Source organism: Schistocerca nitens, chromosome 10 (assembly GCF_023898315.1).
Source record: "Schistocerca nitens isolate TAMUIC-IGC-003100 chromosome 10, iqSchNite1.1, whole genome shotgun sequence".
Classification (NCBI taxonomy): domain Eukaryota; kingdom Metazoa; phylum Arthropoda; class Insecta; order Orthoptera; family Acrididae; genus Schistocerca; species Schistocerca nitens.
Genome location: NC_064623.1, coordinates 75,653,307 through 75,678,953, shown reverse-complemented (window position 1 = coordinate 75,678,953; position 25,647 = coordinate 75,653,307). Strand labels below are relative to the sequence as shown.

Sequence of the window (25,647 nt, the reverse complement as noted above, 5' to 3'; positions counted from 1 at the left end):
TGAAAACACTACGGACAACACGTTTCGTAAAAAAGTGAAGTCTTCTTATGTCCCGACCACATTAGATTGTGTGATTGTTGTATTGAATGCTTACACCGAAAATAATATTTATTTATTATCAACATTTTAGTATGGTTTCATACAATTGGTCTTGTCAGTATATATTAGATTGTAGCAGCACACTCTTGCTGACTTTTTTTTCTTAATTTATATAGCTGAAAGAGAGCTCGTGCAAGTTTGTTAGCTAAGTAATTTATATGTCCATCCCAAGATAGTCTTTTATCAACCATAATTCCAAGTAATTTTACACTCGGACCGCAGAGACAGGTACCTTAGTGTCCAGTAATGACTGGTGTGTAGAATGATTGAATTTCGTACTTAAAAAGAAAAATATGAGGCATTGTTGAAGAAAAATCGTCGACTGAAGATGAAATACGAGGGGAAGTGGATTTCTCAATGTAATCTTAACCAAAGGTTAGTGTCTTGACGCATCTGAATATTTTGGCTGCTGAGTGCTTCTTCTCACCGAGTACGAATAACCGACGCACTTCAGCTGGGTCAGAAGTACATCAATTTCTGCTTGAGATTCACAATAACCACGCAATTGCCCATCGTCATCGATGCTGAACTCTTTCAGCTTTTCTCTCATTAGTCTCTCGAATGCTGAACACATAATTAGAGACGAGCAAACGAAAAACAACGCACACGACACAAACACAGTACAATAGACGATTTGAACACAAGGAACGCAAAACACATTTAAACGAATGACGCAGAGCACAGCGCTACCCTGTCACAACCTCTCGAAAGTTCACAAAAGTCGAATAGTCGATATACGGTTTCTATCGTTTTCGATCTAACGCGAATTCTTTACAGACGAATGGAAAAACTAGTAGAAGCCGACCTCGGGGAAGATCAGTTTGGATTCCGTAGAAATGTTGGAACACGTGAGGCAATACTGACCCTACGACTTACCTTAGAAGCTAGATTAAGGAAGGGCAAACCTACGTTTCTAGCATTTGTAGACTTAGAGAAAGCTTTTGAAAATGTTGACTGGAATACTCTCCTTCAGATTCTGAAGGTGGCAGGGGTAAAATATAGGGAGAGAAAGGCTATTTACAATTTGTACAGAAACCAGATGGCAGTTATAAGAGTCGAGTGACATGAAAGGGAAGCAGTCGTTGGGAAGGGAGTGAGACAGGGTTGTAGTCTCTCCCCGATGTTATTCAATCTGTATATTGAGCAAGCAGTGAAGGAAACAAAAGAAAAATTTGGAGCAGGTATTAAAATCCATGGAGAAGAAATTAAAACTTTGAGGTTCGCCGATGACATTGTAATTCTGTCAGAGACAGCAAAGGACTTGGAAGAGCAGTTGAACGGAATGGATAGTGTCTTGAAAGGAGGATATAAGATGAGCACCAAACAAAAGCAAAACGAGGATAATGGGATGTAGTAAAATTAAGTTGGGTGATGCTGAGGGGATTATATTAGGAAATGAGACACTTAAAGTAGTAAAGGAGTTTTGCTATTGGGGGAGCAAAATAACTGATGATGGTCGAAGTAGAGAGGATATAAAATGTAAACTGGCAATGGCAAGTAATGCGTTTCTGAACAAGAGAAATTTGTTAACATCGAGTATAGATTTAAGTGTCAGGAAATCATTTCTGAAAGTATTTGTATGGAGTGTAGCCATGTATGGAATTCAAACATGGACGATAAATAGTTTGGACAAGAAGAGAATAGAAGCTTTCGAAATGTGGTGCTACAGAAGAATGCTGAAGATTAGATGGGTAGATCACATAACTAATGAGGAAGTATTGAATAGGATTGGGGAGAAGAGAAGTTTGTGGCACAACTTGACCAGAAGAAGGGATCGGTTGGTAGGACATGTTCTGAGGCATCAAGGGATCACTAATTTAGTATTGGAGGGCAGCGTGGAGGGTAAAAATCGTAGAGGGAGACCAAGAGATGAATACACTAAGCAGATTCAGAAGGATGTAGGTTGCAGTAGGTACTGGGAGATGAAGAAGCTTGCACAGGATAGAGTAGCATGGAGAGCTGCATCAAACCAGTCTCAGGACTGAAGACCACAACAACAACATCGTTTTCGATGTAGCGTGTGTACGTCATAATGACGTCACATCGTATTCAAGTCCGGTGAACTTACCATCCTCCGCCGTTTCCGGTGCTGTGACGGGATTTCGGCCTTTGAAGACCTGGCATCCGCGCCAGTTGGCGACGTGGTCGCCGCGGCAGCGGGCGCACGTCGGCTGCTCTTCTTTGGTGCTGGTCCAGGTGCGGCTGTCATGTTGACGTTCGCACTTGACGCACCTGGCGGCGTTGCGGCAGTGCTTTGCCGCATGCCCTTCCTCCTGGCACTTGTAGCACTGGGGCTCCGTGTCCAGGTGTGGGGGGAGAGTTTCCGGCTCCACGCGAAAGCCTAAAAGCTTTCGAACGCCGAATATGTCCCCGCCGTTGTCTGCCGCTGTGGCGACGATGAACAGCGGCGGTTTCTTCTTGTTATTGTGCAACCTGGCGGTTGCATCAACAAACCTTTGCCGGCGCAGCCCTTCTTTGACTGCTTGCTCCGTAAGAATCCAAGGCAGTCCCCTCAGGAGCGCCTTGGTGACTTGTTTGCGACGAAGGGCCCTGTAGTCGCTCCAGTTTGCGGCCTGGAGCTTGATGGTGGCGTCGGAGTCGACTGACTCAACGACGACCTCCTTGGCGCAGCTCTGCCCCATCTCATCAGAGATGTCCACCCACTCGACCCCCCTGCAGTTCCTAAGGGCGGGCGGCCGTCTTAAATCCCCTTCACCCGCGAGGTGTTCTCTCCGCGGTCCGCGCCAGCGGCCGCGCGTCGGCGGTCGCTGAGAGGCTGGCGTCGGCGCCTGTGGTGGCGTCGGTGTAACTGCCTCGTCCGCCCCGGTCGCTCGTTCGTTTTCGTTGCTGAGCCTCTTTTTAATTAGTGCTGGTTCCCATGCCTTGGTGAGGTTATAGCCACAATCTTTGTTGATGAGTCCGTCTCTGGTACGAATTTCGATAGCCTCTCTAACGACGCTGTCCCAGTATTTAGATGTCTGTGCCAAGACCCTGCTATGTTGGTGGTCCATTTCGTGATTTTCGGACAAACAGTGCTCTGGGACTCCCGACTTGTTGGGGTACATAAGTCGAGTGTGCCTGTGATGTTCTTGGCAACGATCTTCGATGGTGCGACTGTCTGTCCAATGTAAGTCCTACCACACTCACAGGGAATCTTGTATATTCCGGCCTTCTGCAAACCGAGGTGGTCTTTGACACTTCCCAATAATTTGGGTGAGCAAAACACAGTTCCTACTCGGTGTTACCTCAATATTCGTCCTATTTTCCCCGATAGTGTGCCAGTATACGGTATACATATATGCGGTGGGAATCTCTTCCTCCGTGACTTCGTCCATCTCCACATGCTGTACTGTAGAGGTCTCTCTGATAAACCATCGCTGGAGACCCCACACAAGACGGTCATCAATCTCACGGACATTGAGCTGACTGGTGATCCAGTCTCTGTTCTGGAGAAGGGACTTAATTTCGCGCCCCCACCTAGGTTCACGCCGGTAGCGGACATAGTGCAGTTGAACAGGTTGCTGCGCGACTACCACCTGAAGCAGCTGAAGAAGTGCGCTGCGAAACCTGCCGTGCTCTGACGAGAACTAAACCGATCATGTCGAATATTACCAGCAGGGAGAGGGGAACCATTCGAGACCTGAGGCAGAGCCCTGAGGTTGTTGTCTTACCAGCTGACAAACGCAATGCTACAGTTGTCTTTCCCATAAGGACTACATTGAGAAGATGCAGAGCCTGCTAAGTGACGAATCTTACAGGAATATCAACGTTGACCCCACAAAGAAGGTGGAGAACAAGACTAGGGCTCTCCTCAAGGACGCGGATATACCAGATGATGTCGCCAAGAAATTGACACCTCAAGGACCTGTACCGCCAAGACTTTATGGACTCCCTAAAGTCCACAAAGAAGGGGTGCCGTTACGCCCAATTGTCAGCAACGTTAGGGCACCTACATATTTGCTGGCCAAATACCTGGAAGAACTACTAAGCCCTTACGTGTGTAAATGCCCTCATCACGTTCGGAATTCTATGGATTTCGTAAAACGTCTCGAGAACTTCAAGCTGAAAGACTCCGATATCCCGGTGAGTTTTGACGTTGTCTCGTTATTCACCAGGGTGCCTCTTCGAAAGTCAGTTGAGCTCATTGCACAGAAATTCGACGAGAATACGACCGACCTTTTCAGGCATGTTCTGACCTCCACGTATTTTCTGTTTAGTGGAGAATACTATGAGCAAACAGAAGTAGTCGCAATGGGGAGCCCACTTTCGCCTGTGGTCGCGAATTTCTATATGGAGTATTTCGAGGAGGAACCTTTGGCGTCATCCAAATAGAAACCTACTTGTTTTCTACGTTATGTTGATGACACGTTCGTGATATGGCCCCATGGAAGGGACAAGCTCCTAGACTTCCTTACACACCTGAACTCCATACATCCGAAAATCAAATTCACTATGGAGACCGAAGCAGAAGGAAGCTTACCATTCCTGGACGTCATGGTCAAAAGAAGAGCGGATGGCGCCCTGGGCCATGGGGTATACAGGAAGAAAACGCACATCGACCTGTAGTTGCATGCAAATAGCTACCACCACCCTTCGTAGAGCAATGGGGTACTAAAAACACTGGTGCACAGGGCGCGCACCATCTCGGACGCATAGAGTCTGCCCCATGAGCTGGAACACCTGAAAACTGTATTTCGGAAAAACGGGTACTCGGAACGGCAGATCAGACGCGCTCTCCGCTCCACCTCTACAGTACAGCGTGTGGAGACGGAAGAAGTCACGGAGGAAGAGATAGCCACCGCATATATACCGTGTACTGGCGCACTATCGGGGAAAATAGGACGAATATTGAGGTAACACTGAGTAGAAACTGTCTTTTGCCCGCCCAATAAAACTCGAGCATTATTGTGAAGTGTCAAAGACGATCTCGGTTTGCGGAAGGCCGGCATGTACCAGATTCCCTGTGAAGGTGGGAAGACTTCCATTGGACAGACAGTGCGCGCCATCGAAGATCGTTGCCGAGAACATCAGAGGCACATTCGACTTATGTACCCCAACAAGTCGGGAGTCCCAGAGCACTGTTTGTCAGAAAATCACGAAATGGACTACCAAAATACCAGGGACTTGGCACAGACATCTAAATACTGGGACAGCGTCGTTAGAGAGGCTATCGAAATTCGTACCAGGGACGGACTCATCAACACAGATTGCGGCTGTAACCTCAGCAGCGAATGGGAACCAGCATGAGTCTAATTAAAAAGAGGCTCAGCAAAGAAAACGAACGAGCGACCAGGGCGGAAGAGGCAGTTACACCGACGCCACCACAGACGCCGACGCCAGCCTCTCAGCAACCGCCGACGCGCGGCCGTGGGCCCGGACCGCGGAGAGAACGCCTCGCGGGGGAAGGGGATTTAAGACGGCCGCCCGCCCTCAGTAGCTCAGTTCCTCAGCGCACCTGACGATGGCGACATGTCTGATCGACGAAATATTGTGCGCGTTGGACACTATGGACCGGCAGTACACCCGTGGACTGTTCGAGCATGTTTCATTATGTTTGTGTGACTGTGCGTTGGCATGAAGAGATGGCGCGAGCGCTCTAGCCAATCACAGCGCTCGTGAATGGGGAGACTGGATGGAAGCGAGTTTCCGGAGTAGTTCTGGCAGTGCGGCAGTGCTGGAGAGTACGGCACTGGTGACGGCAGTGAGTGCTGGACGCGGACAGTACAGCGCGACGGACGCACAGTCGCGGGAGAGACTTGGACAGTGGAGCAGTTTGCGCGTGATCGCGAGATATAGAGATACTTCAGAGTGACGACTTGCGTGCTTGTGAGATTTCCGTGGCTTCTGCAGTGAAGACGAATTACGCGTTTGGAAGTGAATATCTCGCGAGCTATGTTGTTGTTCATAACTAATTACGTGAAGTAGGAATCTGTTGTTTCTGTGTTATTCAACTTATATATTTTTTTAATTGCTGGACCATCGACACCAGTAAGTGTTTTGCAGAAATATACCGCATTCTCAAAAGTACTTCTATTATCGTACTCATCATTTAAAGTCGTTAAGATAGTACACGCAGATTTTATTTAATTGCAATCTTTCATTTATAAATTTAAATGTTACATTAATAAAAAAAATGTTCAAATGTATGTTAAATCTTATGGGACTTAATTGCTAAGGTCATCAGTCCCTAAGCTTACACACTACTTAACCTAAATTATCCTAAGGACAAACACACACACCCATGCCCAAGGGAGGACTCGAACCTCCACCGGGACCAGCCATTATATGTTACATTCATAATTCGTAATTGCCGAGTGACAGGAACCTTCGACTATTCGATTCATGTCTATATTCATATTGTATACTGTAGACTCACCAGTATTTGGCCTGTAATGCGGCAATTACGTATCCCAGCCCCTAGACAACGAAACCAGCCAAAACTTTTAATATTGCAACGCTGAGTCTGAGGGTGCGTAGTTATTTTTGAAAGCCCACAGGCGACATGACTCCCTTCTTTGAGTCTTCGGGCTCGTCTATTTATACATCTTTTCCCTGTGCCTCTGCTGTAGTTCCACTGGAGGGCACAGGTGGCGTGCTCTTTGACAATTACAATGTCAGCCGGCCGGAGTGGCCGAGCGGTTCTAGGCGCTACAGTCTGGAACCGCGCGACCGCTACAGTCGCAGGTTCGAGTCCTGCCTCGGGCATGGATGTGTGTGATGTCCTTAGGTTAGTTACGTTTAAGTAGTTCTAAGTTCTAGGGGACTGATGAAATGGCTGATGGTTCAAATGGCTCTGAGCACTACGGGACTCAACTTCTGAGGTGATTAGTCCCCTAGAACTTAGAACTAGTTAAACCTAACTAATCTAAGGACATCACACACATCCACGCTCGAGGCAGAATTCGAACCTGCGACCGTAGTGGTCTCGCGGTTACAGACTGCAGCGCCTAGAATCGCACGGCCACTTCGGCCGGCAGGGACTGATGACCTCAGATGTTAAGTCCCATAGTGCACAGAGCCAATTACAAAGTCAGCTTTCCTCAGCCTGCTTTCGCCCCTACACACAGGTCAGTAGCTGCGCTTAACTGCAACGTATGGGTTCTACACAGCACGTCGGTGCCCTGTGCTGCCCTGATTACTTGACATATGTATACAGCGGCCACCGGCCAGTGCCTTCTAGTCTGCGAGCGGTGTCGTATACCTGCCTCGCAGAATCTTTGGAAAATATCAACATTGTCCTCGCCTGCCATCTGATGTACCGGTCTCTTGACTACTGCCTTCCAGCCATAGCTGCGCGAAATTTACAAGAATTTCCCAAATCCACACCTGTACCTATTCGTGGTGCAGCAGCAGTGAAAACTAAGAACAAACAGTACCAATACAGACAAACACAATACAGCTGGTATTTACCACCTGACATGTTAGGAGCGCAGTTCAATTTTTCGGCCAGAGAAACAGAAATTTCAATATTAGGTACACAGAACAGAAAAGAATACTAAAAACTAATAGCTGACGGTCTACATTCGCAGAAAACCTCATGGTTATGGACCACAGACCAACAGATGTCAAGAGTAACCTAAAAATTCCCAGTCCTGCAACAGCCCCCAGATAAATAACCGACGAAAAATACCAAATACAGAATGCAGAAGTAAAACGGGGAAAATTTAAGAAGCATGGTTTCTTGTAGTAAAGACATTTTGGAGGCTAGGAAAAGTAGATGAAACATATTTCATACACAGTCACAAATGCACATTTTTCAACATATTATTTTTTATGTTAGTAATTTTCTACATTATGTTCTCTATGGTTTCATAGATGAACCTAAGAACAGAATGCATAACATAGAAGACCATAACATTTAGTAACAAGGTATATATGGAAAATCTAATCTGTTCCGAAAAGCTAAAATTTGTATATACACTACTGGCCATTAAAATTGCTACACCAAGAAGAAATGCAGATGATAAACGGGTATTCATTGGACAAATATATTATACTAGAACTGATATGTGATTACTTTTTCACGCAATGTGGGTACATAGATTCTGAGAAATCAGTACCCAGAACAACCACCTCTGGCTGTAATAACGGCCTTGATACGCCTGGGCTTTCAGTCAAACAGAGCTTGGATGGCGTGTACAGGTACAGCTGCCCATGCAGCTTCAACACGATACCACAGTTCATCAAGAGTAGTGACTGACGTATTGTGACGAGCCAGTTGCTCGCCCACCGTTGACCAGACGTTTTCAATTGGTGAGAGATCTGGAGAATATGCTGGCCAGGGCAGCAGTCGAACATTTTCTGTATCCAGAAAGGTCCATACAGGATCTGCAACATGCGGTCGTGCATCATCCTGCTGAAATGCAGGGTCTCGCAGGGATCGAATGAAGGGTAGAGCCACGGGTCGTAATACATCTGAAATGTAACGTCCAGTGTTCAAAGTGTCGTCATTGTGAACAAGAGGTGACCGAGACGTGTAACCAATGGCACCTCATACCATCAAGCTGGGTGATACGCCAGGTTGGCGATGACGAATACACACTTCGAATGTGCGTTCACCGCGATGTCGCCAAAAACGGATACGACAATCATGATGCTGTATACGGATCCTGGATTCATTCGAAAAAATGGCGTTTTGCCATTCGTGCACCCAGGTTCGTCGTCGAGTACACCATCGCAGGTGCTGCTGTCTGTGATGCAGCGTCAAGGGTAACCGCAGCCATGGCCTTCGAGCTGATAGTCCATGCTGCTGCAAACGTCGTCGAACTGTTCGTGCAGATGGTTGTTGTCTTGCAAACGCCCCCATTTGATGACTCAGGGATCGAGAGGATCGAGACGTGACTGCACGATCAATTATAGCAATGCGGATAAGATTCCTGTCATCTCGACTGCTAGTGTTACGAGGCCGTTGGGATCCAGCACGGCTTTCCGTATTACCCTCCTGAACCCACCGATTCCATATTCTGCTAACAGTCATTGGATGTCGACCAGCGCGAGCAGCAATGTCGCGATACGATAAACCGCAATCGCGATAGGCTACAATCCGACCTTTATCAAAGTCGGAAACGTGATGGTACGCATTTCTCCTCCTTATTACACGAGACATCACAACAACGTTTCACCAGGCAACGCCGGTCAACTGCTGTTTGTGTATGAGAAATGGGTTGGAAACTTTCCTCATGTCAGCACGTTATAGGTGTCGCCACCGGCGGCAACCTTGTGTGAATGCTCTGAAAAGCTAATCATTTGCATATCACAGCATCTTCTTCCTACCTGTTAAATTTCGCGTTTGTAGCACGTCATCTTCGTGGTGTAGCAATTTTAATGGCCAGTAGTGTATTCAGATAGGGAAGGGCATTTTCCTGTTACCTAGTAGAAAGAAAATAAAAAGAGAACAGTGATGATGTTCAGTGAAACTTTTTGCTTTAAAGAATAGAACCTGCATTTGATCAAGGCGGATACCATCTAAAAACACACTTTACTGGATCTAATGATTTACATTCCCGCCAATTATGGGTATATGTACGAAATTACTTTTTATATCAAATCACGTCTTCTGCATGATTTACGACTATTGTTAAGCTGTGTCTTGAATTAGGTCCTCCATACATATTCTGTATGTGACGTCTCTAAGAATAGACTAGTATGTAACGTAATAACGACTATAATTAAATCTCCTTGCTATACTGCACTTTCCATGATGCTGAGATTACTCAATCAGACTATCTTTAAGTCAATGTTTATGTTATTCTTGCTCAGTTATAACTGTGTTTTGCTGTAAGGTTGCCGAAATAAATTTAAAAACCAAAACGTAAAGAATACTGATTTGGCAGCTATGATACTTCCTGAAGGCAGGGTCCAGAAAACTTGTGGCTGCAGTACTGCAGTGTGGGAGGATACCATAAATCACCACATTCTTTTCGTAGTACAGGTAGTTGTCTATTAAAAGTTGTGATCTTCAGATCTGGAATAATAACACTAAAACAGTAAATAACAGTAAAACTCATCTATCACTTTTAGTATGTCGGTTTATAACCCACTTATCTTCTCTAGATCTGGGATGATAACAGAAAGTTGCACTGAGGCAAGGCACAAAAATGGATTACATAAAAAACAGACAAAAAGTTAAATACATACCAATTACAAGAACCATGTATAAAGTGTGCCAGTAAAATGAGACTAAGACAACGTCTACATCACTACATTCTGTACTGTGCCCAGTCCATGAGCACAGACATTGCGCTACAAATTGTGCACTTTATACAAATCTTATTCTGCTGATTGAACACATGGTGCCTGCTGGATGGACATTTGTGGCTGTCACCACATTTCTTATAATCAAAATATCCACGGGTGTACTGCCGGTCTACAGTGTCCAACGGGCACAATATTTCGGCGATCATACATGTCGCCATCATCAGGTGAACTGACGGACTGAGCTCCTGTGAACGTGCCGGCACGGAGATCCGTACACTATGGCTGCTCAGGGGGAACTGGGTTCGGTCGCGGCGGCGGCCGATTTAAATACCCTCCACCCGCGGCGCGCTCACTCCGCCGTCCGCGCCCCGCGCCACGGTCGCGCGGTGGAACAGATTGCGACGGCGTCTGAGATGACGTCGGTGTGATGCCTCTGTCCGCCGTGGTCGTCACAACTATACATTTGCTCAATTTACTCTTGACTAACCCAATCGCTGGTTCCCAAGCCTTGCTAAGATTATAGCCACAGTCACGGTTTATGAGGTCGTCATTGGTGCGAATTTCGATGGCCTCTCTAACAACGCTGTCCCAGTATCTCGACGTTTGTGTTAGAATCCTCGTGCTTTCATACTCCATAGCGTGATTTTCCGACAAACAATGTTCAGCGACAGCCGACTTGCTCGGATACATCAGTCGAGTGTGCCTCTGGTGTTCACGGCATCGATCCTCGACGGTACGCATCGTCTGACCAATATACGACTTGCCACATTGACACGGAATCTGGTACACGCCGGCCTTCCTCAAACCGAGGTCGTCTTTGGCGCTACCCACCAGTGCGCTCCCCACGAATAAAACTCGTGCCCTGGTGGGGAGCGCCAAAGATGACCTCGGTTTGAGGAAGGCCGGCGTGTACCAGATTCCGTGTCAATGTGGCAAGTCGTATATTGGTCAGACGATGCGTACCGTCGAGGATCGATGCCGTGAACACCAGAGGCACACTCGACTGATGTATCCGAGCAAGTCGGCGGTCGCTGAACATTGTTTGTCGGAAAATCACGCTATGGAGTATGAACGCACGAGGATTCTGGTACAGACGTCAAGATACTGGGACAGCGTTGTTACAGAGGCCATCGAAATTCGCACCAATGACGACCTCATAAACTGTGGCTATAGTCTTAGCAAGGCTTGGGAACCAGCGATTGGGTTAATCAAGAGTAAATCGAGCAAATGTATAGTTGTGACGACCATGGCGGACAGAGCCATCACACTGACGTCATCTCAGACGCCGTCGCAATCTGTTCCACCGCGCGACCGTGGCGCGGGGCGCGGACGGCGGAGTGAGCGCGCCGCGGGCGGAGGGTATTTAAATCGGCCGCCGCCGCGACCGAACCCAGTTCCCCCTGAGCAGCCATAGTGTACGGATCTCCGTTCCGGCATGTTCACAGGAGCTCAGTCCGTCAGTTCACCTGATGATGGCGACATGTATGATCGCCGAAATATTGTGCCCGTTGGACACTGTAGACTGGCAGTACACCCGTGGATATTTTGATTATCAAATACGCCGGGAGGAACTCAAGAATCACACATTTCTTATGTTTCACTGGCTGTTCACTGTATTTTGGAAGGTGCTGTTATTCTTCTTACCGGAAATATGATGTTTGCCAACTAGACCTCTGCATCCATTAACAAATCTCTTCTGCTGCACCCAGCCTATGGGCACAGGCATCGAGGTATAACTCGCTATCATGCGAAGTGATGGCATTACACTCACCTTGCAACCTAATCTGTAACAATCAGTTGTATTATTTATCGTATATTTTAGCGAAATATTTGTTCTGCTACAGAACATATGATGCCTGTTGGCTTGTTGGTTGAGACTGTCGCCACATTGTTTCTGCATTGCCCACTGCATGAGCATAGATGTTGGGCTACAACTTGTTCACAAGTGAAGCATCGGCTTTGCAATCATTTTGTACTCAAATTTATGTTTTCTTTTGTTTAATTGTGTATTGTATGTCCCTCCCCTCAGCTTTCCTACTTGATTCATGTATTTGTCTCACACATCAGTGGAAAAAAATTTTGTTACCTTGTATGCATATACTTTTCCATATTTTTTCTTAACTATACCAGTGTGTATTGACATTTAACATAAAATTTTTAATGAATTCTACCGTCCATCGTTTGCTTTTTGTATTTGTTCACCACCTATTGGTAGCTTCCGTTTTCCTTGTGGGCCACTTGACCACACACAGCCAGCTATTATGCTTACAAGTCAGAATGGAGCTACATGCTGCTGGTCCTACTAGCATTCCTGCTCATAATATTTTGGTTGACAGTTTACTGAAAAAAGATTTGGTATCCAAAATACTGTATATCATTGAAAACTTGTAAGGTGGATTTGTACTCTCTATATGATTGGCTTGGTTCATAGTATTGCATGTTTTATTATGTACTGGTAGTAGTGGGGCAGTGAGCATAATTGAAGACAGAACCCATTGTTCTCGTCATATGAAAAAACTGGCCACTTGCTCTGGCCTAATTTAATGACCCTTATATAAACAAACCACTCACAGTTTATGACCCAAGATAGCAGCTAGTGGTCTGTCAAGACATAGAGGAATTAAAGACATTAACTGTCAGTGGCATTGGTTTATATCAATGTGGAAAGTTGAAAATTTCTGCTGAACTGGCCTTCGAACCCAGGTGTCCTGCTAACTAATCAAATGCCCTGATCACCATGTCATCTGGACACATTGGTCGCCACAACTACTCGGACTACCCAGCATGCCTCCCCTTGAAAATTATCCTCATTATTCGCAGCATTTTGCTGATTCTCATAAAAGTTTGAAAATGATGTGCATTGCGCATCATTGGCATCCTCACCATAATTATAAATGTGGAGTCTGTTCTTTTGGACATGTCCAAAAATGTGAAACTTTTTAACTCTAAAAATAATAGCTAGCGCCTCCGTTTCCACTTGTGAATAATTACTCGATGCAGTGGAAAGCATCTTCAATATGTGAGTGTAGGCTGTTTGGTGCCACTGGTACAGCATAGCACCAATGTCATGCTGGGACATTTTACAAGGCAGTGTGAAAGAAGTCAGACACAGAGCAGAGCACAAACACTGTTTGGGAGACTGAAAAGCCCATTGACAGTCTGTAGACCAAACAAACATTACACCTTTCTCGCAAAGCCATTAAAAACCTGATAGATGTGCATAACCTGGGGAAGGAGCTGAACTTAATATGTAATCTTCCCCAAAAAACACTGGAGCTCCTTCAGATTCTTAGGCACTGGTAGGTTGACGATGGCTTTGATGTGGTTTTTTGTAGGGACAAGACCATCCTAACTAAGAATAGAACACAAAAATGCCTCTTTCAGGAGAAAAAACTGCAAATTTCAGCTTGCTATGGACACCATCCTCCTGGAAAAACTTTCTGAAGTTTTCGTAAATGGTCCTCCGAAGTAGTGTCTGTTACCCAGATGTATCAAGGCAATTGACGCTGCAGGGAATTTCTTGACTCAACAGTTCCAAATACTGTTGGTAAATGCAGGCACAGACAAGATTCCGAAAGGGAAGTGATTAACTGGTAAAGCCCAAAGGGGGGGGGGGGGTACTGAGGACCACGAAAATCCGAGAAGCTGTGTCGAACGGCAGCTGCAAGTAGGCGTCACCCAAGTCTATGAGAAAAAATACTAGTCCTCCCAAATAATTTTGCCAATTCCACTTGCTGCGGAACTGTATATGAATCCAAGACATACTGCGCAATGGCCATTAGTTTAAAATGGCTACAAAGGCACACAGCACCATCGAGCTGAATCACCACCAAAGGGGTGGCCCACTGACTTGACAAAATAGGAAAAATGATGCCTTGATCCCTACAATGCTGCAACTCAGTCCTTACCTTGTTATACATGAAGAAGGGAATAGGGCAGGGGCGACAAAATTTAGCTACCATCGATGGTTTCAGAGAAGCGTGCCTCGAAATTTTTCTGCATGATTCAAAGAATTGTCAAACAGTGAGTTGTATGACTACAGTAAGGAGCCCAAACCGTGAAGAGGGATGGACTGAGGCACTAAATGCTCTTCATCAACAATCTGGAAACAAGAAATAGAAAAAGCGTCTAGCCCAAAAATATTTTACACCAACAGTAAATTAACCATTAACAATGTAAGTTGTCATTCCACATTGTTCTAACACACAGATACAGAGAATTATCTCTGCAAAGATGAAACATGACATAGCAGCTCTTGCAACTCTGGACACTGTAACAACCTGTAAATGTTCAAATTTATGAAGGAGGACATTGCTCCTGTGCTGACTTGAAATTGGTCTGTTCGTCCAGTGTCAGCAAAAATAGCCGGGCGACATGTGTGTGGCGTCAGAGAAAAATCAGAGAATTCAGTGATACACGGGGACATCTGGCAACTGAATCATGACCCACTGATTGTGACAAACAGTTGCCAAAAGCCGATCTGATTATATACCCCACACATGGCACCTGCATGTGGTCAGTGTCGTCGAACATGCATCAAATGACAGTTGGGGCAGGACCACTGGTTCACCCAAAAATGCAGAAGGAGAGCGATGCTGAAGACCCAAAAACCTGCAGTGGATGGGAATTACTAAACTGTGACCGATGCAAACCCACTGAGCTCAGCATGAGTGAAGACAGGCAGCACTGTAATGCCACTGCATTGGAATCGTCAACGGCGTCAACACACAGTGACATGGTGGTAGGTGAAGCAGCCTGGGATATCCACCAGAGCACTGGGAGTTGCTTACTGTGCACACCTAATTAAGCTACATGCCAGTTACCTCAAAGGATGTCCCTGAGTTTCGCCATCAGTTCATGTGGTTGTAGAATCTGGGCAATGTCACCTAAGAAAGGGAAAGACGTCAACACCAGAGTCTGAACCATGAGATCAGGTGCTAACTGGGCAATTACGTTCCAAATCAGGGAGTCTGTATAAGAGGTAGCACAACTGGGACATTCGAAATGACCCTTGCATGAGATGCCCTGCAAATCAGCAAAGCAGGCCAAATATGACTGCTCATCGCACTTTTGGTACCGTTTAAACTGCAACCATACTGCCGCCACATGGATTTGGTGTTCAAAATACTGTGTCAGCAATTGACAAAGCTCATCAATGGGGAACTTCTCGGGCTCAGTGGAGGGCTTCAGATTTTGGACAATTTCGTACAAACCTGCAATGCTGAATGACAACCAGGAGGCCTTATCTACAAGATCGGCAATACTCCTTATATGGAAATTCAGGAAGATCCAACGTAGGTAGTTTTCCCACCTTTCTATAGATTTATCAAAATCGGACAACGGTCTTGGGGATGGGGAAGAGAGATGCACAATGGGTGCCTGGCAGACTGCCGATGGTGTAAGGGTGCAAAGAAAATCTGCATTTTGGTTCGATAGCGCCTGGATCTGCTACTGTTACAGCTACTGCTGTTAGTTATGTAGGCCCAACTGTTCCTGCCAGGATTGCAGAAACCAAGTCGGTGGCCCAAAAGGAATACCAAGTAGGGAAAACAAAAAACAAGGGTGTCACATGGATGAGGATCTCGTTCATCACCACTTCAGCATCTGTACAGTCATGATAGTGCCACTACGCTGCACTGTCAGCATTGGTACTTCGTGGGCTGGCTGTGGCAGGATAATAGCCAGGAAACAGAACCCAGAGAGAAGGAATGAAACTGACTGTGTGAGTCAATCTATGAGAAGCAGAGAGCCCAAAAAGATATGCAGGGAAATAAACTCAGCATGCAGATGGTGTGGTTAGCTAATGTCTGAGCACTCATCAACAACAGTCATCATGAATCACAAGGCAAGGTTCACAATGGTTGAACTCGGCGTAAGTGCTGGCTCACTTGGTATACTGTTACTAGCAGGAGAACACTTCTGTCAACAGGTATGCCCATACCGTGTACAGTGTACATGTTTCTGCACTATTCTGATGCTCTGTTCATGCCAGATCATCTGCCTCTGTTGTAATGTCTGCTGATAGAGATACTAAAAGCTCAATATATTACTTACTCACAATTACGTCTCACAAAACGACTACACCAAGAAATTGTGGGTGTTTGTTGACAGTCATCCTTGCCATGTGAATGGCGTATGGACGAATTGTAGTGTTAGAGTGTCTATGTAACATTCGGATGGTATTTTTGGCCGCTCGCCTCTACACATAAGTCGACCTGCCTGTTCTTAGTGGGTGGATTATGTTCCTCTCTTAAGACTCATGTCAAAGATTCTGAGGCTGATGTATTCTTCTGCTCAGTGTATCCTACTTTAGCCCACTCCAAATGCGCAAGAATTGTAAAGCACAACCCCAAATATTGTTTGTCAGTTGTGATTTACATTAATTTTGTTGTACAGTTTAGAACTTTCTTTCCATTCACGTTGTACCTGTACTAGACACATTAGGGGGAATTTCATAGACAGGCAGTGTAATTTTGAATTAACACACGATTGTTGCCCTGTTTGGATGTGTCTGGCTGATTATACAATTTGTCTAACTTATTATACATATTTCACTATACGTTCCTGACTTACTCAAAATACAAGATTGGCTAGTCCTACTGAGCATCCCTCTTGTTGTAGGCAGTGGGGGCCACAGTAAATATATTATTATGGAACAGAATTAATTATGGAAACTTTATGGTTTAATGACCTTGCTGGTAATATGAATTAATAGAAGGGTTTATAAATTAAGTTCGTTTGGTAACAGTTATTTTTGACATTATGATGTTGTATCATTGCATGAATAATGCTGTTGTCACATTTGATGCACGTAGAGGCTTGGTGACGATGAGGTGGATAACTGAAACTGACCACATATGAATAAATAGATACAGACACGCAGCTGGAGGTGTTATCATTACTTCTCATAGACTAATGGGCTGTAGTCTCATTAGCCACCTATTGTTGAGGATGGATGTACGATAATTGAATAGAATAAAATATTCATCCTCACACAATTCAACTACTCAAAGATATGGCCATCAAAATGTCATGAAATGGTGTTGACATGAAGCATAGGTTGGGTCACTAAGCCCCTCTTTCATATAGGAAAGAATTAAAGATTTACAAATAATAGAAAAGTAAAGTGATTAAGCTGGAAAAATGTGGACATCCACATTTAAACTGCTTTACATCAGAATGAAATGTGATGTTTCAATCAAACCTAGGACAGGTGTGAATTATTTTGAAATGTAAACAGCTAAGCTGTGTGGAACAAAACAGTTCAGTAAGTAACTCAGACATTGTGCAAGTTTGATTTAGAAGCGTAATCATACATTTGACATAGCAATCTGCAGAATCCTGAGTTTTGCACAGAAATTTTCAAACACATTGAAGTCTACTTCATAATTCAGAAGGGCCAGGAAATTAAAATCTATATTTCTGTTAATGCCTGCTATAGTATTACAGCAAGAAAAGAGTCAACACCCCCTAAACAAGCTCTGCAACAACGCAGAGACAAAAGATGTACATATTTGATTCAATCTCCTTCTGTTACTATACAGAAATGTTTCAGTAAACGATGAAAATTTCATGTGCCATTGTAACAACACATTACAAAAGCAAAAGAAAAAAAGAGGAGACAGTAGCAGAAGAAATGAAAGAAATCAGCAAAATATGAAATGGTCATAACTGAAATGGGCCAAACCAAGACGGAGTTCACAAGGAAACTGATGCATAGCTCTTTCTCCAAGAAATAAACACTACTGCTATCAAATACTGAAATAAATATTTGTTTGTTTTAGACACACTCACTTTTTAAGACAAAATCATAACTGGCTTTGGGCCACGATAGCCATCTTGAGATGCTGTGGGTAGCATTTGATGAATTAATGTTAATTTGTTGTCAAACAATGCATGAACATTTGGTGACAAAATACTACTCATGGCATCTGAATATGGCCATTGGGGGCCAAAACAAGTTATGACTGCATCACGGAAAGTGATTGTATCAAAAATAAACAAAACTCTATAATGATTCAGTGACTGACCTCCTTAAAGGGAATGTTATTCCTTCCAAAAATATTTAAATTTTCTAAATAGAATCTAGGAAATTGTTAATGAAATTTTATCTTTGCAGTATAATACTGTTGGGGATGAACCATGGAAAAACAGAAAAAGAATAAATTGCACATTTGATAAACATTTACTGCAATAAGAAATGGTTAAATAAATATATGGAACACCATTATCACAGGGAAATAGTGGTGTGGCACATGCTACAGCATCTGAGAAAACGATGTGCATAGGAATGTGTTGTCTAGGAGAAAAATTGTCAGGGTAGACATAAATTAGTATAAAAACAAACTTCTTGAGAGGACTGTATGTAGAGGTATACAGTGATATGGAAAAGCAGACTGTCATTAAGGATAATTATGGAGGATTTTAATGCTGTATGCAGAATTAGTTCTAAACTTTAAACATAAAATAATTTTATCTTAAGAAAACATTTTATTATATGCAAAGTGAAACTATATCAAATTTTACTAGTTTACCTATGGAGCAAGTCAAACATAATTTTTTGTTGATTTCAAGAATCTGTTTGATTAATTATAAGAGAAACAGTGGAGCAATACGTTACAAATTTCAATTATAAACAAATACAACAGAATATAATAACAGATATAGCACCAAATACTAAATTTGTCTTGAAATTTATGGGAAAATATTTCTTGCAAACCAAAGGTGACGAAAATGCAATTCACGGCTCAGAATGTATAAAATTAAACCAATAATATTTCTAAAAACGGTTTGAATGGAGAGATAGTACAAAATGTACCATTTGCAAAGCATTTAATCAAGCAAAAGATGAATACAACTGGATTTAAAGAAAAAGAAAAACGTTACAAGCTATTAACCATACATATAAGTACATCAGATAAATGTAGATCAAACAAAATTAAAAAAGTCCATGTAGAATTATATAAAAATTAACTAAAAGCAATGCCATGTCACATTTGCATTGTATTTCTTGAACTATGGAGATAAAAAAGTATAGAATAATTTCAAGACAAAATTATTTTGTAGCTGTTTGACAATGAATTATAAATTTAATAGAACAGAGACATGAACAGAATATTACAAAAGTACAGTACATTTACATGGCTGAGAAATTAGAAGTAACAACATGATCAACAAAGGGTTAACTTCTCCATGGTGTCTTTACTGATACAGTTGAGAAGAGGGTTGCAAAATAATCATTCATTTATTACTGCAAAAAGTAAATCAACAATATTGCTAATCTTAGATATAACAAAATAAATGAAAAAAAGATGAAACAGTATTAACAGTAATACTTTCAAGTAATGAAGAAATTTATTGATTGAAGAAAGAAAGAGGTAACATGAGAAGAAGAGTAACAAAGAATAGACAAATAGAGAGTAAGAAAGCAAGAAAATGAACTGAAACTGATGTCAGTGACTGAAACTGGACTACAACGTTTCTTTATGGACTTGCAGACATAGCCCAACTGCAGTTGGCATGGTTTGGGGAACTGAAAGCGATCTATTATAAATTATCAATTAATAAAAGAGTCAAGGTCGCAATAATTTTTTATAAGCAGTTTTGACCTTTATGCTAATCATATTCAGATCCAGTGCACTGTAAAGATATAAAGAGTGTCAAGTACCAAATTACATAGATAAGTCAGAAAAAATCATAGTGTTAGAATAATGCAGCACTTAACCATATGGCTGCAGCTGGCAGTGCATGGAACACGAATGTGAAATGAGGGTCGTTTACTGCTGCTGATGGCTAATCTGCCATGGGTTAAAGAGAGTGGAAGACGCACACCTATGCCACATGATGTCAGCCACTGCCAATGGGCAATGATTTGCGTAGTATGCACACAAATGAACGAACACTTCAGACAGCAACATTCTTTGGTGCTATCATATATACACAATTATTCATTATGATACTGCAGTTTTAGGTATTTCTTTTCACTATAATGATTGACCTTCTAGCTTCTTTATGCACAGTCAACAAATGTCCTGGTGCTAGTCACAACATATCAACACACTAATACCAATACAATCTGTGGTGCCTCACAGCTTCATCCTTGCCAGTGGATGCTGAAACCACATGTCATCGTCATAGCAACGTACGGCATCCTCCTGGTACATATTCGAGTACCAGCAGCTACTTTGATTATGAGGTCGCTATGGAGTAACATCCCTGCAAGTACCAAACAAGGCCCCAGGCGGCGATCGGTTACCACGTAGCTTATCACATTGCCTCTTTTAATTTGTAATGTTTTTAGCTTACATGCTTTTTATCAGCGAACTAACATAGTTATTTATAAGCTAGCTTTCGTATAATGTTATACAAATACTTTTATTTTTTTCACATTTCTATTCGTTCATTTGAACTCACCTGACGTAACCCATTGACCATTATCTGAGGCGGATGTCAGGCGGAATAAGCGCGCATTTCCTCTCTATGTAACCATTGGCACATTAGCCATCAGCAGCAGTAAACGACCATGATTTCACACAACCGTTCTGTGCACCATTGGCTGAAGACCTTTATGCTTTCCCTGACTTTCCTTTGTAATGTGCTTCAAATGGTTCAAATGGCTCTGAGCACTACGGGACTTAACTTCTGAGGTCATCAGTCCCCTAGAACTTAGAACTACTTAAACCTAACTAACCGAAGGACATCACACACATCGATGCCCGAGTCAGGATTCGAACCTGAGACCGTAGCGATCGCGCGGCTCCAGACTGTAGCGCCTAGAACCGCTCGGCCACTCCGGCCGGCTGTAATTTGGTACTCGGTGCTCTTTATATGTTTAGAGTCAATTAGATCTGAAAATGGACAGTATAGAGACCGAACCTGGTCATCATTTTTAAATAAATTATTATTGCGATCTTGACTGTTTTATAAATTGATACAGTAGCCTAATATTCGTTGATGTGACTGCAACAGTCTTGAGTGACCTAGGTTTCCAGCTATTAATCTGTCAGAGTTCCCGATTTGACTATGCGAAATTGACAAGACGTACAGGAAAGTGACACACAGCACACGATGGGTGTCTCTCCACAGTGTGGCTCATATTCCCCACCTTCCGCCCCGCTGGACTGTTGCACCGTGCAATACTAATTTCCAAACTTTTATTAATTTGTTGAAGAAGGGTGCTGCTTTCCATTTCATGTAGCAGTTTTTTGAAGCCCAACTTGTATTTAAGGAGAGTCGAGTACTTGGGGAAAAAAATTTTCTGCACAGGGTAGCGACTAGCCGCGCTAAGATTTATTGACATGAGGTACGAATTCTGAATTGCCCCACGGCAGCATCCGAGATCAGAGAGCTGACCGTAGTCATCGAGGTTGGTGCGGACTGTCGCAGGCTAGTCAGGAAAAGTGAGTACATCAGGAGAGACATTTTGTTTCCTCACTGGATTGTGTCTATCCCCAGTAAAATGCAGTTAGTGAGACGAAAGTCGAATTTTGATCTGTCCCTTGGCAGCATCGGAGATGAGTCGGCTGACAGTAGCCATGGCTTCGGGGTCGGTGCGGACAGCGACAGTCCATCCAGGGGTGCCCATCACTTCTCCGTACCTCTGCTCGATGAATGGCACCACGACCTGCAGGAGCGTCAGGCAGGAGTGTTGCACCCCTAGCAGTGCGGTTCGGGCAGCATTGTCCACTGTCAGCTTCTGGCAAAGCTCGAGTTCACAGCGCCTCATCAGGCCCATCAGCTCGAACCTGCAACCAAACGACAGTCCACGTTGCTAATATCTTCAGACCACACGTCAGTAATGTATACACAGTGAAGAAGCTAAGACGTGTCATCCTAAACGTATTCAGAATGAAAAAATATATTGAGGTGAGGTTTTCGCCAAGTTGGATTAGAGAATACGGCGAACTTGTTGACGTCCACAAGTTACACTACTGGCCATTAAAATTTCTACACCACGAAGATGACGTGTTACAGACGCGAAATTTAACCGACAGGAAGAAGATGCTGTGATACGCAAATGATTAGGTTTTCAGAGCATTCACACAAGGTTGGCGCCGGTGATGACACCTGCAACGTGATGACATGTGGAAAGTTTCCAACCGATTTCTCATACACAAACAGCAGTTGACCGGCGTTGCCTGGTGAAACGTTGTTGTGATGCCTCGTGTTAGGAGGAGAAATGCGCACCATCACGACTTTGATAAAGGTCGGATTGTAGCCTAGCGCGATTGCCGTTTATCGTATCGCGACATTGCTGCTCGCGTTGGTCGAGATCCAATGACTGTTAGCAACCGAGCGAGGTGGCGCTGTGGTTAGACACTGGACTCGCATTCGGGAGGACGACGGTTCAATCCCGCGTCCGGCCATCCTGATTTAGGTTTTCCGTGATTTCCCTAAATCGCTCCAGGCAAATGCCGGGATGGTTCCTTTCAAAAGGGCACGGCCGACTTCCTTCCCCGTCCTTCCCTCATCCGATGAGACCGATGACCTCGCTGTCTGGTCTCCTTCCCCAAACCAACCAACGACTGTTAGCAGAATATGGAATCGGTGGGTTCAGGAGGGTAATACGGAACGCCGTGCTGGATCCCAACGGCCTCGTATCACTAGCAGTCGAGATGACAGGCATCTTATCCGCATGGCTGTAGCGGATCGTGCAGCCACGTCTCGATCCGTCAGTCAACAGATGGGGACCTTAGCAAGACAACAACCATCTTCACGCACAGTTCGACGACGTTTGCAGCAGCACGGACTATCAGCTCGGAGACAACGGCTGCGGTTACCCTTGACGCTGCATCACAGACAGGAACGCCTTCGATGGTGTACTCAACGACGAACCTGGATGCCTGTAAGCGTGCTGGTGATGACAACCAAAGGGGTCCTGCAATCAAGTGGCACCCCAGTCCATCACCCCTGGTCGCTGGGACTCAGTTCGAGCGTGACACATGATTTAAAACAATTCTACTCTAGTCAATGAGATTCCAGACCAAAGCTGTGTCTCCAGACGCCCCGGAGACCGCTGGCATACCATCCTGACTTTCACCCACCACACGGCCCGTCAACCAGCAGTTATGCTCTGGGACGTCATTTATGTTATGTCATGTTATGTTAATCGGGGACCTAGAAACGACGGAGAGGCTCTGGCCCCGTCGCAGCCGCAGTGGTCCACAACCCCACGACGACTACCGCAGTCCACTTCGCCGCACCGCCGCCCCACACTGAACCCAGGGTTATTGTGCGGTTCTGCCCCTGGTGGACCCCTCAGGGAACGTCTTACACCAGACGAGTGTAACCCCTATGTTTCCGTGGCAGACTAATGGTGGTGTACGCCTACGTGGAGAACTTGTTTGCGCAGCAATCGCCGACATAGTGTAGCTGAGGCGGAATAACGGGAACCAGCCCGCATTTGCCGAGGCAGATGGAAAACCGCCTAAAAACCATCCACAGACTGGCCGGTTCACCGGACCTCGACACAAATCCGCCGGGCGGATTCGTGCCGGGGACCAGGCGCTCCTTCCCGTCCGGAAAGCCGTGCGTAGACTGCTCGGCCAACCGAGCGGGCTGGGGCGTCATTTACTTTCATAGCAGGACCCTACATCTACATCTACATGGATACTCTGCAGATCACCTTCACAATTCTCTATTATTCCTATTTCGTAGAGCGCGCGGAAATAACCAACTCTTATATCTTTCCTTACGAGCTCTGATTTCCATTGTTTTATCATGGTGATCGTTTCTCGCTATGTAGGTCGGCATCAACAAAGTTGGAGATTGGAATTTCGTGAGAAGATTCCGCCGCAACGAAAAACGCCTTTGTTTTAATGATGTCCACCCCAAATCCTGTATAATGTCCGTTACACTCTCTCCCCTGCCTAGCGATAATACAAAACGTGCCGTCCTTCTCTGAACTTTTTCGATGTACTCCGTCAATCTTATCTGGTAAGGATCTCACACCGCGAAGCAGTATTCTAAAAGAGGACGGACAAGCGTAGTGTAGGCAGTCTCCTTATTACTGTAGATCTGTTACATGCTCTAAGTGCCGCGCCAATAAAACGCAGTCTCTGGTTAGCTTTCAAAAATAGCTCTGAGCACTATGGGACTTAACATCTGAGGTCATCAGTCCCCTAGACTTAGAACTACTGAAACCTAACTAACCTAAGGACATCACACACATCCACGCCCGAGGCAGGATTCGAACCTGCGACCGTAGGAGCAGCGCGGTTCCAGACTGAAGCGCCTAGAATCGCTCGGTCACAACGGCCGGCGGTTAGCCTTCCCCACAACATTTTCTATCTGTTCCTGCCAATTTAAGCAGTTCGTAATTCCTAGGCATTTAGTTGAATTTACGGCCTTTAGATTTGACTGATTTATCGTGTAACCGAAATTTAACGAGTTCCTGTTAGCACTCATGAGGATGACCTCATTTAGGTTCAAAAAAGGCTCTGAGCACTATGCGACTTAACTTCTAAGGTCATCAGTCGCCTAGAACTTAGAACTAATGAAACCTAACTAACCTAAGGACATCACACACATCCATGCCCGAGGCAGGATTCGAACCTGCGACCGTAGCGGTTGCTCGGTTCCCGACTGTAGCTCCCAGAACCGCACGGCCACTCCGGCCGGCATTTAGGTTCAATTACCAACTTTCGCAGCATACAGATATCTTTTCTAAATCGTTTTGCAATTTGTTTTGGTCTTCTGATGACTTTACTAGTCGATAAGCGACAGCATCATCTACAAACAGCCTAAGACGGCTCCTCAGATTGTCTCCCAAATCGTTTATATAGATAAGAAACGGCAAAGAACACTACCTTGGGGGATGCCAGAAATCACTTCTGTTTTACTCGATGACTTTCCGTCAATTACTACGAACTGTGACCTCTCTGAGAAGAAATCACGAACCCAGTCAAATAACTGACATTATATTCCATAAGCACGCAATCTCACTACCCGCCGCTTGTGCTGTACAATGTCAAAAGCCTTCCGGAAATCCAGAAATACGGAATCAGTTTGAAATCCCTAGTCGATAGCACTCAGCACTTCATGCGAGTAAGGATCTAGTTGTGTTTCACAAGTACGATGTTTTCTAAATCTATGTTGACTGTGTGTCAACCCTCTATGGTTATCATCCGTGGCACCTTCACAGCGTAGTGGTACGTCGACGATTTTCTACGCCCTGTTTTGCTACCCTTCGTGGCAAGCTAGTAAAATGATGCCCGCTGGCACACAGCGAGTATTTCCACTGCTTGTCTTCGTGGTTACGAAAGCTTACATTGGCCAGCAGGGTCGCCGGATCACTCTCCAGTGAGAACGTCTGCAACATTAAGGGCCGGGTCCTCCAACCAGCGAGTGATA

General features: G+C 44.6%; 2 protein-coding genes across 3 annotated transcripts in view; one reads left to right on the top strand and one right to left on the bottom strand.

Annotated features, from left to right (window-relative positions):
* The window catches only part of LOC126210534 (UDP-glucosyltransferase 2-like), a 706,192-nt gene that overhangs the window by 291,539 nt on the left and 389,006 nt on the right, over nt 1-25,647 (top strand). The gene's annotated exons all lie outside the window — the stretch shown is intronic.
* Nucleotides 18,849-25,647, bottom strand: part of LOC126210537 (speckle-type POZ protein-like) — a 54,751-nt gene continuing 47,952 nt past the window's right edge. Inside the window, exon 3 of one of the 2 annotated variants that reach the window (XM_049939789.1) lies at nt 18,849-22,040. In XM_049939789.1, the coding sequence (XP_049795746.1) occupies nt 21,761-22,040 (280 nt within the window). In that variant the 3' untranslated portion in view covers nt 18,849-21,760. The remainder of the gene's footprint in view (nt 22,041-25,647) is intronic. The other variant, XM_049939788.1, reaches the window with a different exon arrangement.